At 41.3% G+C, this 15,760-nt stretch overlaps 1 protein-coding gene across 1 annotated transcript; it reads left to right on the plus strand.

Annotated features, from left to right (window-relative positions):
• Positions 1-10,653: 10,653 nt before the first annotated feature.
• Positions 10,654-13,364, plus strand: LOC112218120 (B2 bradykinin receptor). The gene is made up of 2 exons (XM_024378716.1): positions 10,654-10,739; positions 11,541-13,364. The coding sequence occupies exon 2, from the start codon at positions 11,622-11,624 to the stop codon at positions 12,615-12,617; it is 996 nt and encodes a 331-aa protein (XP_024234484.1). The 5' UTR covers positions 10,654-10,739; positions 11,541-11,621; the 3' UTR covers positions 12,618-13,364.
• The last annotated feature ends 2,396 nt before the right edge of the window (positions 13,365-15,760 follow it).

Raw genomic sequence — 15,760 nt, forward strand, 5'->3', positions numbered from 1 at the left:
AGCAGGGAGGACATATCATTGTCCCAGTCTGAGGATAAGCAGTAACAGCAGGGAGGACATATCATTGTCCCAGTCTGAGGATAAGCAGTAACAGCAGGGAGGACATATCATTGTCCCAGTCTGAGGATAAGCAGTAACAGCAGGGAGGACATATCATTGTCCCAGTCTGAGGATAAGCAGTAACAGCAGGGAGGACATATCATTGTCCCAGTCTGAGGATAAGCAGTAACAGCAGGGAGGACATATCATTGTCCCAGTCTGAGGATAAGCAGTAACAGCAGGGAGGACATATCATTGTCCCAGTCTGAGGATAAGCAGTAACAGCAGGGAGGACATATCATTGTCCCAGTCTGAGGATAAGCAGTAACAGCAGGGAGGACATATCATTGTCCCAGTCTGAGGATAAGCATAACAGCAGGGAGGACATATCATTGTCCCAGTCTGAGGATAAGCATTAACAGCAGGGAGGACATATCATTGTCCCAGTCTGAGGATAAGCATTAACAGCAGGGAGGACATATCATTGTCCCAGTCTGAGGATAAGCATTAACAGCAGGAGGACATATCATTGTCCCAGTCTGAGGATAAGCATTAACAGCATGGAGGACATATCATTGTCCCAGTCTGAGGATAAGCATTAACAGCAGGGAGGACATATTGTCCCAGTCTGAGGATAAGCATTAACAGCAGTATCATTGTCCCAGTCTGAGGATAAGCATTAACAGCAGGGAGGACATATCATTGTCCCAGTCTGAGGATAAGCATTAACAGCAGGGAGGACATATCATTGTCCCAGTCTGAGGATAAGCATTCATTGTCCCAGTCTGAGCATTAACAGGGGAGGACATATCATTGTCCCAGTCTGAGGATAAGCATTAACAGCAGGGAGGACATATCATTGTCCCAGTCTGAGGATAAGCATTAACAGCAGGGAGGACATATCATTGTCCCAGTCTGAGAATAAGTCCCAGTCTGAGACAGCAGGGAGGACATATCATTGTCCCAGTCTGAGAATAAGCATTAACAGCAGGGAGGACATATCATTGTCCCAGTCTGAGATAAGCATTAACAGCAGGGAGGACATATCATTGTCCCAGTCTGAGAATAAGCATTAACAGCAGGGAGGACATATCATTGTCCCAGTCTGAGAATAAGCATTAACAGCAGGGAGGACATATCATTGTCCCAGTCTGAGGATAAGCATTAACAGCAGGGAGGACATATCATTGTCCCAGTCTGAGGATAAGCATTAACAGCAGGGAGGACATAACAGCAGGAGGACATATCATTGTCCCAGTCTGAGAATAAGCAGTAACAGCAGGGAGGACATATCATTGTCCCAGTCTGAGAATAAGCAGTAACAGCAGGGAGGACATATCATTGTCCCAGTCTGAGAATAAGCAGTAACAGCAGGGAGGACATATCATTGTCCCAGTCTGAGAATAAGCAGTAACAGCAGGGAGGACATATCATTGTCCCAGTCTGAGAATAAGCAGTAAGAGCAGGGAGGACATATCATTGTCCCAGTCTGAGGATAAGCAGTAACAGCATGGAGGACATATCATTGTCCCAGTCTGAGAATAAGCAGTAACAGCAGGGAGGACATATCATTGTCCCAGTCTGAGGATAAGCAGTAACAGCAGGGAGGACATATCATTGTCCCAGTCTGAGGATAAGCAGTAACAGCAGGGAGGACATATCATTGTCCCAGTCTGAGGATAAGCAGTAACAGCAGGGAGGACATATCATTGTCCCAGTCTGAGGGCAAGCAGTAACAGCAGGGAGGACATATCATTGTCCCAGTCTGAGGGCAGGAAAAGTCAAACATCACCTAAAACAATATACAGTGGCAAGAAAAAGTATGTGAACCCTTTGGAATTACCTCGATTTCTGCACACATTTTACACCAAATTTGATCTGATCTTCATCTAAGTCACAACAATAGACAAACATAGTGTGCTTAAACTAATAACACACAAATTATTTTATTTTTCTTGTCTATATAGAATACATCATTTAAAAATTCACAGTGTAGTTTGGAAAAAGTATGTGAACCCCTAGGCTAATGACTTATCCAAAAGCTAATTGGAGTCAGGAGTCAATTAACCTGGAGTCGAATCAATGAGACGAGATTGGAGATGTTGGTTAGAGCTGCCCTGCCCCTCAAAAAACACTCACAAAATTAGAGTTTGCTATTCACAAGAAGCATTGCCTTCTGTGGGGCGGCAGGTAGCCTAGTGGTTAGAGTGTAGAGGAGGCAGGTAGCCTAGTGGTTAGAGTGTAGAGGAGGCAGGTAGCCTAGTGGTTAGAGTGTAGAGGAGGCAGGTAGCCTAGTGGTTAGAGTGTAGAGGAGGCAGGTAGCCTAGTGGTTAGAGTGTAGAGGAGGCAGGTAGCCTAGTGGTTAGAGTGTAGAGGAGGCAGGTAGCCTAGTGGTTAGAGTGTAGAGGAGGCAGGTAGCCTAGTGGTTAGAGTGTAGAGGAGGCAGGTAGCCCAGTGGTTAGTGTTGAGCCAGTAACTGAAAGTCTGCTGGATCGAATCCCTGAGCTGACAAGGAAAAAATCTGTCATTCTGCCCCTGAACAAGGCAGTTAACCCACTGTTCCCCTGAACAAGGCAGTTAACCCACTGTTCCCCTGAACAAGGCAGTTAACCCACTGTTCCCCTGAACAAGGCAGTTAACCCACTGTTCCCCGGTAGCCCGTCATTGTAAATAAGAATTTGTTCTTAACTGACTTGACTAGTTAAATAAAGGTTACATGTAAACCATTTCTCAAAAAAAAAGAGATCTCAGAAGACCTAAGATTAAGAATTGTTTCCTTGCATAAAGCTGGAAAGGATTACACAAGTATCTCTAAAAGTCAGTCCACGATAAGACAAATTATCTAGAAATAGAGACATTTCAGCACTGTTGCTACTCTCCCTATGAGTGGCCGTCCTGCACTGTTGCTACTCTCCCTATGAGTGGCCATCCTGCACTGTTGCTACTCTCCCTATGAGTGGCCGTCCTGCACTGTTGCTACTCTCCCTATGAGTGGCCATCCTGCACTGTTGCTACTCTCCCTATGAGTGGCCGTCCTGCACTGTTGCTACTCTCCCTATGAGTGGCCGTCCTGCACTGTTGCTACTCTCCCTATGAGTGGCCTTCCTGCACTGTTGCTACTGCTACTCTCCCTATGAGTGGCCGTCCTGCACTGTTGCTACTCTCCCTATGAGTGGCCATCCTGCACTGTTGCTACTCTCCCTATGAGTGGCCATCCTGCACTGTTGCTACTCTCCCTATGAGTGGCCATCCTGCACTGTTGCTACTCTCCCTATGAGTGGCCATCCTGCACTGTTGCTACTCTCCCTATGAGTGGCCATCCTGCACTGTGGTCCCACCGTTGCTTCCTACTCCTGCACTGTTGCTACTATGAGTGGCCATCCTGCACTGTTGCTACTCTCCCTATGAGTGGCCATCCTGCACTGTTGCTACTCTCCCTATGAGTGGGTCCTGCACTGTTGCTACTCTCCCGGGTAGGCAAGTTGAGAACAAGTTCTCATGTACAATTGCGAACTGGCCAAGATAAAGCAAAGCAGTTCGACACATACAACGACACACAGTTACACATGGAGTAAAACAAACATACAGTCAATAATACAGTAGAAACAAGTCTATATACAATATGAGCAAATGAGGTGAGATAAGGGAGGTAAAGGCAAAAAAAGGACATGGTGGCAAAGTAAATACAATATAGCAAGTAAAACACTGGAATGGTAGATTTGCAGTGGAAGAATGTGCAAAGTATAAATAAAAATAATGGGGTGCAAAGGAGCAAAATAAATAAATAAAATAAAATAAATACAGTAGGGAGAGGTAGATGTTTGGGCTAAATTATAGGTGGGCTATGTTCAGGTGCAGTAATCTGTGAGCTGCTCTGACAGCTGGTGCTTAAAGCTAGTGAGGGAGATAAGTGTTTCCAGTTTCAGAGATTTTTGTAGTTCGTTCCAGTCATTGGCAGCAGAGAACTGGAAGGAGAGGCGGCCAAAGAAAGAATTGGTTTTGGGGGTGACCAGAGAGATATATGATATATATACGATATATATGATATAGATTAACGTGATAGGGTTGTCTGTCATTTAGATTAACATGTCTATGATGTGTGCTTGATGTTAATCACAGATCAAACATTGTATTCAAGCCAATACGGCTTGAAATGTATTGGCCACTTTCTTTCCTATAGATTTGGGAATTAATTTTTCCGGCGATAGTAAGCTGTACAAGCCCTGAGGCAGCAAAGCAGCCCCAAACATGATGCTCCCTCCACCATAGTTTACAGTTGGGATGAGGTTTTTATGTTTGTGTGCTGTGCCTTTTTTTCTATTTTTTCCTCCTTTCAAACAACCCAACTTTAGTTTCATCTGTCCACAGAATATTTTGCCAGTAGTGCTGTGGAACATCCAGGTGCACTTTTGCAAACTTCAGATGTGCAGCATTGTTTTTTTTGACAGCAGTGGCTTCTTCCATGGTATCCTCCCATGAACACCATTCTTTTTTAGTGTTTTACGTATGGTAGACTCATCATTTTATTTTGCTCCTTTGCACCCCAGTATCTCTACCTGCACATTCATCTTCTGCCGATCTACCATTCCAGTGTTTAATTGCTATATTGTAATTACCTCGCCACCATGGCCTATTTATTTCCTTAACTTACCTCATTTGCACTCACTGTATATAGACTTTTTGTTTTATTTTGTTCTACTGTATTATTGACTGTATGTTTTGTTTATTCCATTTATTCCAACTCTGTGTTGTTGCATGTGTCGAATTGCTACGCTTTATCTTGGCCAGGTCGCAGTTGCAAATGAGAACTTGTTCTCAACTAGCCTACCTGGTTAAATAATGGTGAAATAATAAATAAATAAAAATGCAAGGTAGATGTCAATTATTCGTGGCTAGCTAGCTAGCTAACAGCAGTTACTAGCCAGTTCACCCTATTGACTTACTATGGGCTTGCAAACTACACATACGACAGTGGGTATTGTTGGCTTTTAAACATGCCAGAATTAACACAGAAAGTATTTAACGTTTTTAAGATAAAATATTGTAGTCCAGCAACATATGACAAGTGAATGGGCAACATTTTGTTCCAAAGTCGGAGCTTATTTTATCTCGCTTCAGCTCAAATAATACCTGCCATTGATTTCAAGAAATGTTGCATTGGTTTTTATGTGGTTGCTTCATATTTCTGTCCATACTTTTCATTTAAGCTTGCATCGATGCATGCTTCGAAATGTGTACAATCGGAGTACGCAACAGAGAAGTGCCCTCCGTGCTCCGTTTTGAATTATTTGATTTGGACTCATGCTCTAAATGACAGAGGACAACCCTATCAAGCCTACTTACCCTATCTAAATCCCTGCTGCAGTGTGTGCAAACCTGGTCAAGAACTACAGGAAACGTATGATCTCTGTAATTGCAAACAAAGGTTTCTGTACCAAATATTAAGTTCTGCTTTTCTGATGTATCAAATACTTATGTCATGCAATAAAATGCAAATGAATGACTTAAAAATCATACAATGTGATTTTCTGGATTTTTGTTTTAGATTCCGTCTCTCACAGTTGAAGTGTACCTATGATAAAAATTACAGACCTCTACATGCTTTGTAAGTAGGAAAACCTGCAAAATCGGCAGTGTATCAAATACTTGTTCTCCCCACTGTAGCAAGATAGCTATCAAACCATTTTTGACCAGACAAAACATTCTTAGTTATATGCGTTTTGAAGAACACATTTTTAGATATTAGCCATGTTGTTACCTTCACTTCCTGACTAGCATTATGCTGCACCAAACGAGGCTCAAATTGATCAGACTAGGTCACACCCCAATTAATACCATGCACCTGCTGCACCACTAATGTTAGTTGGCCTCGTGAACTCAACATGCACATGGTTGAAATCACCTAAAGGTACAGCCTAACTCTGATCCTTTTGGATTTCGATTAATTTTCTCAAATGTAATAGTTTACTAATTTTAGCGAACTAATGAAGGTGAAACAAAGTTCCCACTAACATTTAGCTAGATAGCGAAGTCATCTAGCGCTAATGTTAACTAACCATGTTAGCTAGTTAGCAATCTTCAAAATCTAATCTTATCAGATGTAGCTATATCTACAAACAAAGATCTCGACAATTCACTTAGCCGATATAACAAGTTTGTCCACCAGCTAACTTGTTAAAAAATGAACATATCACTTACCTTTCATTGCTGCCAATCCAGCTGCCCTTGCACCATCGGCAATTAGATGAAAATGAAGTTTCAAGTTAAACCTGGAAGCTCAATCAACACTGCTAAGTGCCACTGCCCTACCTCTGTACAGTAACTCTCACCTGGGAGTTATATTAGCACAGATGGTGTAAAAACAACTCAACACCTCTTAACACTAACAATGTAACACCAAGAAAATGAAAGCATGTTAAAACGTCTTATGGCTGCAGAGGCAGTATTGAGTAGCTTGGATAAAAGGTGCCCAGAGTAATTGGCCTGCTCCTCAGTCTCAGTTGCTAATATATGCATATTATTATTAGTATTGGATAGAAAACACTCTGAAGTTTCTAAAACTGTTTGAATGATGTCTGTGAGTATAACAGAACTCATATGGCAGGCAAAAACCTGAGAAGAAATCCAAACAGGAAGTGAGAAATCTGAGGTTGGTCGATTTTCATCCCAGGTCCTATTGAATTCACAGTGGGATATGAATGAAGTTGCACTTCCCGGGGCTTCCACTAGATGTCAACCGTCTTTAGAAACTTGAATGAGGCTTCTACTGTGTTGTGGGACTGAATACGAGCTGAATGAGTCAGGTTACTGGCAGAGAGCCATTTCCTGGTAATGGACGTTCCACATATCGCCCTGTGTATCATTGCTCCTCTAGACACAAAGTATTTCTCCGGTTGGAACTTTATTGAAGATTTATGATAAAAACATCCTAATGATTGATTCTATACTTAGTTTGAAATGTTTCTTCGACCTGTAATATAACTTTTTGAAGTTTTTGTCCGAAGTAATGCACGAGCATTTGGATATGTGTAACTAACGCGCTAACAAAAGTAGCTACTTTGACATAAATAATGGACATTATCGAACAAATCAAGCATTTATTGTGGAACTGCGATTCCTGGGAGTGCATTCAGATGAAGATCATCAAAGGTAAGGGAATATTTATAATTTGATTTCTGGTTTCTGTTGACTCCAACATGGTGGATAATTTGATTATTTTTCTGAGCGCCGTCTCAGATTATTGCATGGTTTGCTTTAAAGTGTTTTTGAAATCTGACACAACAGTTGCATTAACTTTTTATGGCTGCAGGGGCAGTATTGAGTAGCTTGGATGAAAAGGTGCCCATTGTAAATGGCCAGCTCCTCAGTCTCAGTTGCTAATATATGCATATTATTATTAGTATTGGATAGAAAACACTCTAAAGTTTCCAAAACTGTCAAAATATTGTCTGTGAGTATAACAGAACTGATATTGCAGGCGAAACCCTGAGGAAAATCAAAACAGGAAACTCCATGTTCCATAGCCTCCCTTTGCTGGATTTAAAGGGATATGATATTCCTTTCCAATCGCTTCCTCAAGGTGTCAACAGTCTTCAGACATATTTTCAGGCTTTTATTTTGAAAAATAAAGAACGATAACATCGCGTCAAGTGGTCACATGAGTTTTGCTCGAGCAACAGAATTTGGACAGCCATTGTTTTCCCCTCTCCTACTGTGAAAGACATTTGCAGTTGATATATTATCGATTATATATTTTAAAAACAACCTGAGGATTGATTATAAAAAAAACGTTTGACATGTTTCTGTGGACATTATGGAAACTATTTGGAATTTCTGTCTGCGTTGTCGTGACCGCTCTTTCCTGTGGATTTCTGAACATAACGCGACAAACAAACGGAGGTATTTTGGATCTAAAAATAATCTTTATGGAACGGAACATTTGTTGTTTAACTGGGTCTCGTGAGTGAAAACATCCAAAGATCATCAAATGTAAACAATTCATTTGATTGCTTTTCTGATTTTCGTGACCGTGCTACCTGATGCTAAGTGTACTTAATGTTTTATCGTGCAATCGATAAACTTAAACAAACGCTTTTAAAGCATAATTTCAAAATCTGACATGACAGGTGGATTAACAAAAGGCTAAGCTGTGTTTTCCTATATTGCACTTGTGATTTTATGAATATAAATATTTATAGTAATATTTACTGTATGTAGCGCTATGCTATTCAGCGGTTGTTGATGACATTTATCCCGATATCGGGATTGCAGCCATAACAAATTAAGGAGAGCTATATATATAATTCCATGTGTATAACTTGTATTATCAACTACATTTATGATGAGTATTTCTGTTGAATCGATGTGGCTATGCAAAATCACTGGATGTTTTTGGAACTAGTGAATGTAACACGCCAATGTAAACTCAGATTTTTTTTACATAAATATGAAGTTTATCAAACAAAACATACATGTATTCTGTAACATGAAGTCCTATGAGTGTCATCTGATGAAGATCATCAAAGGTTAGTGATTAATTTTATCTCTATTTGTGCTTTTTGTGACTTCTCTCTTTGGCTGGAAAAATGGCTGAGTTTTTCTTTGGCTTGGTGGTGACCTAACATAATCGTTTGTGGTGCTTTCACTGTAAAGCCTATTTTAAAATCAGACACTGTGGTGGGATTAACAACAAGATTACCTTTAAAACGGTATAAGATACATGTATGTTTGAGGAATTTGAATTATGAGATTTCTGTTATTTTGAATTTGGCTCCCTGCACTTTCACTGGCTGTTGTCATATCATCCTGACAACGGGATTGCAGCCCTAAGAAGTTTTAACACTGGCCAATTTGCTGTGTACTGGAAATGTAATATAGAGAAAAGAGGGTAATTCTCATATGTATTTTACTCTACTTTCTGTATTGCAGAACAATGAAGCTAAAAAGCTAAGCTGTCACAGAAATGATGGAAAGTAATCTCCCTGTAGTGACCCTTCACCAAGATCTAAGTAAACATGCAGGCCAAGGTCATAACATAAACACCTTAAGGACGATGACGGGCTTTATAATTATGTTCCCCAAATCTAATAGCATTTCTGTACGAACATGATAAACAAATTACATCAGGGGTTTGCTGGCTGTACTTTACAAGATTACGGTGAAAAAGCCCAGAGTCTCAGGGGATTCAAAGGTCAGTGTTCCCACTGGTCCATAAAGATTTGGATGACTGGTTGCTTTAGTGCAATTACAGTCCAATAGCCTAGCCATGGCTGTTTTCTGTGGAAACTGTTTAATTTCTGATGTTGGGAAGAGAGTCTGAATTTTCAACTGAATTTCCAATGAACATGACAGAAAGTGTCATACTTTACACAGTGTGTTTCAACTATTTCATGTTCAGTTTACCCTGTAAAATGTATCTGGCATGAGTGGTGAAAAGAGACCTGAGACAAGCTCCACAGCCAATTGAAATACTGTATCCTGGGATTTAATCAACTAATATGGGAGAATGTTAAACTCTGAATAAATGTATTCTAAACATGTTATCCTCTCTAATGGACTTGCCCGCACTTGTATGGCTCTAGCGCACTGCAGTTTACTTGCAAAACATTACTACTGTAAATGTGTCTCTTATTAAATATCTCCAAGGGAAGTAAGTGGGTCGTGGTTTAAATTACAAATATACTGAACAAAAATACAAAACGCAACATTATAAAGTGTTGGTCCCATGTTTCATTAGCTGAAATAAAAGATCCCAGAAATGTACCACAATTCTATTAAATCTTTGCCAAAATAATTGATCCACCTGACAGTTGTGGCATATCAAGAAGCTGATTAAACAGCATGATCATTACACAGGTGCACCTTGTGCTGCGAACAATAAAATAACATTTTATCCATGGCCATTTGAATGCACAGAGATACCGTGATGAGATCCTGAGGCCCATTGTCGTGCTACTCATCCGCCGCCATCACCTCATGTTTCAGCATGATAATGCACAGCCCCATGTCGCAAGGATCTGTACACAATTCCTAGAAGCTGAAAATGTCCCAGTTCTTCCATGGCCTGTCTACTCACCAGACATGTCACCCATTGAGCATGTTTGGGTTGCTCTGGATTGATGTGTACGACAGCATGTTCCAGTTCCCGACAATAACCAGCAACTGCACACAGCGATTGAAGAGGAGTGGGACAACATTTCACACGCCACAATCAACAGACTGATCAACTCTATGTGAAGGAGATGTTCCATGCTGCATGATGCAAATGGTGGTCACATCAGATACTGACTGGTTTTCTGATCCACGGCCCTACCTTTTTATTAAGGTATCTGTGACCAACAGATGCATATCTGTATTCCCAGTCATGTGAAATCCATCAATTAGGGCCTAATGAATTTATTTCAATTGGCTGATTTCCTAATATGAACTGTAACTCAGTAACATCTTTGAAATAGTTTCATGTTGTGTTTATATTTTTGTTCAGTGAGCCAGAAAGAACTAGGTTTACATAGAGAAAAAAATGGTCTCTGTTTGAGGGCAGAGTGACGACATTGTAATGATCTGTGTTCGGCTCAAATAAGAGTGTTCATCCTCTCAGAACACTCTTCAGTTGAGGAGAGATGCTCATGGTGATGATACATGGGGAATGAACACAGAGGACGTGTACATCAGGAAGGAGACCATAGAGCTCTTGAGATAAGGTGAGTTAACATTAAAGCCAATTGGCATCTTCATGGAATGAAAAAGATGAAAGGAAAGATAATTCATAATGATTAACGACAATGTTTTATGTTCGGAAAGTGTATTAGATGAGGCGCCTACAAAATGTTGGCCAAATGAAAACAAGTTATTCTAAGAATGTGAAAAGGAGAAATGATTCAAAGTGGCTGAATTGTAACAGATCCAAGTTAGAAATAGCAAAAATGTGGATGCACACCTCAACATATAATGAATCGGCCATTTTTATGGTCAGGAAAATGAGTACTGTATGAACATGGAGCACACAGAAGCTAAACAGAGGTCTGAGCTTATTTGAACAGTTTTGAAATGTGCTATTGTTTCAGTTATGTAATGGACTAACTTACAAGTCATGGCAGTACTGTGTTTGTCTTGTCAGAATGAATTCAGGTTCACTTAATGTTAGCAGACTTGCAGGGTTCCTGAGCATCAGTGAAAAATTACGCCGGTGTCTGTTTCTCATTATTCATGTCCAGTATTTCACTTTTCCGCTGTTAAAAGTAATAGGTATGACCAGAGAGAGCAGGAAACACTCCTTACGTGGGTTCCAGAGGCTGGTGGGAGGAGCTATAGGAGGACGGGCTCATTGTAATCGCCGGAATGTAATTAATGGAACGGTATCAAACACATCAAACATATGGAAACCACACGTTTGACTCTGATCCATTAACTCCATTCCAGTCATTACAATGAGCCCCTCTTCCTATAGCTCCTCCCACCAATCTCCACTGGTGAATTCTCATGTGTTGTCTCTTTTTTCTAAGGATGTTGCAGTTCAATGATTGTTCCAACTTGAAAAAACATTGAGAAAATACGTAGATAAAACATTTTCGTCCAGTTTCCCAATGTTCCTGAACACAACCGAGGGACTCTTCCACACTGAGGGCCCAGACTCAAAGCTGGACTGGACCGAGTTGGACCCCTATAACTGCACCAACTACACAGCAGCCTGGGACTGGCTTTCCTCCTACCAGCCGGTCTTCATGGTTCTGCTCAGCGTGGTGGGCGTAGTGGCCAACGGTCTGGTCCTCTGTGTCTTCTGTTTGCAGAGGAAGCCATGCACCGTGGCTGATGTCTACCTGGGCAACTTGGCGGCTGCAGACCTGGTCATGGTGTCCTGTTTACCCTTCTGGGCCGCCACCATCGCTAACAACTACCACTGGGAGTTCGGCGAGCCCATATGCAAGCTGGTCAATGTGGCCATCTCCATGAACTATTACTGTAGTGTTTTCTTCCTGGTGCTGGTTAGCGTCGATCGCTACCTGGCTCTGGTCCGGCCCATGTTCCAAAGCCGACTTCGAAGGGCGGCCTGGGCCAAACGCATCTGCCTGGGGATATGGATCGTGGGCTTCCTGCTGAGTCTGCCCATCCTGGTCTTCCGCCGGGTGAAATACGTGGCCAAGGCTGGGGTGATGGCCTGCGTCCTGGCCTACCCCCATCCGGACTGGGAGATCCAGCGCAACGTCACCAATAACGTGGTTGGGTTCCTACTTCCGGTGATAGTGGTGTCATACTGCAGCCGCCACATCGTGACCAGTCTGAAAGACAGTCAGATCAGAAAAACTCCCGGGGTGAGGTCAGAGAGGAAGGCCACACAACTGGTCCTGACTGTCCTCACGGTCTTCCTCATCTGCTGGACGCCCTACCAGGTAGTGCGCTTCCTGGACACGCTGGATTACTTCCAAGTCACGCCAGGATGCCTCTGGGGTCACATTCTGGACATTACCATACAGCTGTCCACCTACCTGGCGTACGCCCACAGCACCATCAACCCCTTCCTGTATGTCATTGTGGGGATACAATTCAGGAAGAGGGCAAAAGAAGTGTTTGGGAAAATGTGAAAATGAAGGTTGTCGGATAAATATTTCCTGCCGGTAAATTTCACCTCCAGTGGAAGACTGGCCACTCAAAGGATACAATGTACACAACTTGTGAAGCAAACTGTGACGTGACAAGAGTCTGTCTGGATATCCGTCTGTCCTCTGAAAGAACTGATCCAGACTGAAACATTTCATCTTCAGCTGGTTTTGCTTTATTGTAAATATGTTCTGTCTTGAAACTGAATGGATCTTTGCCAGTTATTGCTGAGAAATCAAATGAGGTGAAAAAGTGACCAGGGATATACAGCTGACTTCTGTCTTCATTTAACTTGTAATTACCGGCAGACATCTGTTCCCAATCATCAGGAGGTTTATTTCTGCAAATAGTCAGTTTGGCTGTCTACAATATTCCTTAGCTTTATCTAACTCCTGTTGTAATGAATTTGTTGATTTGTGTAGAGTTATTATGAATAGCTACAGACTCCATTCGGGTTCACGATCCTAAAGATTATTTATGTGGTAATGAAGGCGCTAAATAACGACAGTCTGGTGTAGAAGATTCATCTAAATGTGATCTAGGAAGTATTTGATTGTCATAGAGCCCCTGTAACTTTTATGGAGCGTGCTATTATGTTAAATGATTATCCTGGAGAAGGACTATGAATGGGACATGCTGACTAATTGAAATGTAAAAGGTAATATTGTCTTTTGAAAAACTCATGTTAATTTTTCTTCTTGGACACTAAATTAAAAGAAGTTATGGTTTAAGCTTCCATATTTCTTAACAATTCTGCTGAAAATATGTATGTATTGCATACAAATGACTTTTGTATGTATCAAAATTCTGTACACTATGTGTTGATATAAATTAACCCATGGCGTGTTTGAGTAAAGAGAGCTCTTTTTCTCAGTCGTCTATGTGCACTGTTGACACAGACTAGTATGTAGTCCTTTGTCGTCCTGCAGACAGGCTTGCTACTGCATACCCTCGTTAGCTCCCAGATAGATGGGGAGCTTCTGCACCAGATTTGTCAGGCCCCTGTAAAATGGGCACACTGGCTCTATCAGGCCCCTGTAAAATGGGCACACTGGCTCTGTCAGGCCCCTGTAAAATGGGCACACTGGCTCTGTCAGGCCCCTGTAAAATGGGCACACCGGCCCTGCCAATGGCAGCCATAAAACATGGCCTTAAATAAGTATAACAGCAACTGGCACAGATTACCATGCATGTTTGGGCATGCATAACATTTTGAGGGATAACCAAGCCATTTAAACCACCTCTAATCAGGGCGGAACAATGTTGAACTCAAACAAATGTATTTACATTAAAGAAGCACAACACCCCATAGACATATAATGGCATCCACTGCTCTGGTGTTCATTGTATGATAATGTACTGAGCTACTCAGATAAGGAAACTTCCACAGTGTTCAATGTTACAATAATGGTGAGGAGGCAGATCTGTCCATCAATATGCCTGTGATTAGGTTCTTATGTTCTTCACATGCTAACCAGGAAGATACTATCCTCCTATGCTCCCTTGGGGCAACACACTGGCCATTAACATACTGTATTATAATGTACAAATAATGATGTTGGAAGAATCTGCCATGATGCAGTCATTAGAGATGCAGGCCTGGAAATAATAACCACATTATTGGGGCTCGCTGTGCTTCACAGCTATGGGTTTATCAATTAGACTGTTATGGAAGGAACTCATGAATAGAATGAGCTCCTTCAGGGCATCTAGTATTGTATTGGGTTATAAACTGGGTTGTGTTCAGTAGTGTCAGGACCTGGTTACGAACCCAGGTCTCCAGTGTGAGAAACAGTCACTTAGCAAACTGAGCCACTAATAGTGGGCAGAACCCAGAAGATGAGGCAGACACAGCAGTACTGGAGACGGTGTTTTAATCAAGTACAAGGAAAGTTCTTCAGGCAAAAATATAAATCCACAACATCAAAATAATTCCAAGAGAACAAAGGTGATCCTCCAAGTCAAAAAGGTAAATCCACAAGGTGGCTGGTACAGCAGAAAAAAGCCTCAAAAGATAATAATTAAAAAATAAATAAACAAGAACAAAAACAGAGTACCACAAGAGAGTCCAACTGGAATAACAAATGTTCACAGCATCACTGGGGCTGGGTGCCAACATTCACACACAGAGCAAAGAACTGAGGACAACTAAGGGTTTAAATACATTCAAGGGAAACGAGGCACAGGTGCAAATAATAACTGGGAACAAGGGAAAACAAAAGGGTCAAAAAGCACAATGGGGGCATCTAGTGACCAAAACCGGAACAACCCTGGCCAAATCCTGACAAGTAGTTTAAAAAAAAAAAAGTAGAGTGAAACGGAGCGGTACTACCTGAAGGTGTCCAATAAGAATGCAAATATTTGTTATGTGTTTCTACGGTATGCGCCATTAAGCATGACCTTGATGTCAACCCAGAGTACATATATTCTTAATTCCATTCCTTTACTTTAGATTTGTGTGTCTTGTTATGAAATTGTTAGATATTACTTGTTAGATATTACTGCACTGTTGGAGCTAGAAACACAAGCATTTCGCTGCAACTGCAATAAGTTTGCTAAACACGTGTATGTGACCAATACAATTTGATTTGATGAGTGGAGATGGACTTGGATCTGACAGCAGTTCTGAAGGTCGCCACCAGAGATGAGTATGTTACCACAGACTGCACTAATAACTACATTGAAATGCATTCATGAAATGAAGAAAATAAAATCTGTAAAAATATCAACTATGCTATAAAGGATCATATTCAGAGCGTTTACATGTTAATTGCACAAAGGAAAACAAGGTGGTGTTCCTTATTGGAATTTTAAAGGTCAAAACACACATAGGGACTCACTACATCAATTTACAAAATATGTCTGTTTATATCGCATATCAACTCATATCGCACATTTTCATAACTACTTTCATAGCTTTTGCATGTATCAAAATGCGGTCCAATATACTGTGAGGATATAAATAAATCCATGCCGTGTTAGAATAAACAGAGCTATTTTTCTCAGTAGTCTATGTGTACTGTTGACACAGACTAGTATTTATTATGGCAGCTCCTAACGGTGATATATGGAGCACTTTGCTTGCACCAACAATGAGCTTGTTTCAGACCACACTGTGCTCGCAATA

This window comes from Oncorhynchus tshawytscha, linkage group LG18 (assembly GCF_018296145.1).
Source record: "Oncorhynchus tshawytscha isolate Ot180627B linkage group LG18, Otsh_v2.0, whole genome shotgun sequence".
Classification (NCBI taxonomy): Eukaryota; Metazoa; Chordata; class Actinopteri; order Salmoniformes; family Salmonidae; genus Oncorhynchus; species Oncorhynchus tshawytscha.

Excerpts from the sequence above, each read along its gene's own strand:
- LOC112218120 (XM_024378716.1), top strand. The coding sequence starts at position 11,622 with ATGTTCCTGAACACAACCGAGGGACTCTTCCACACTGAGGGCCCAGAC.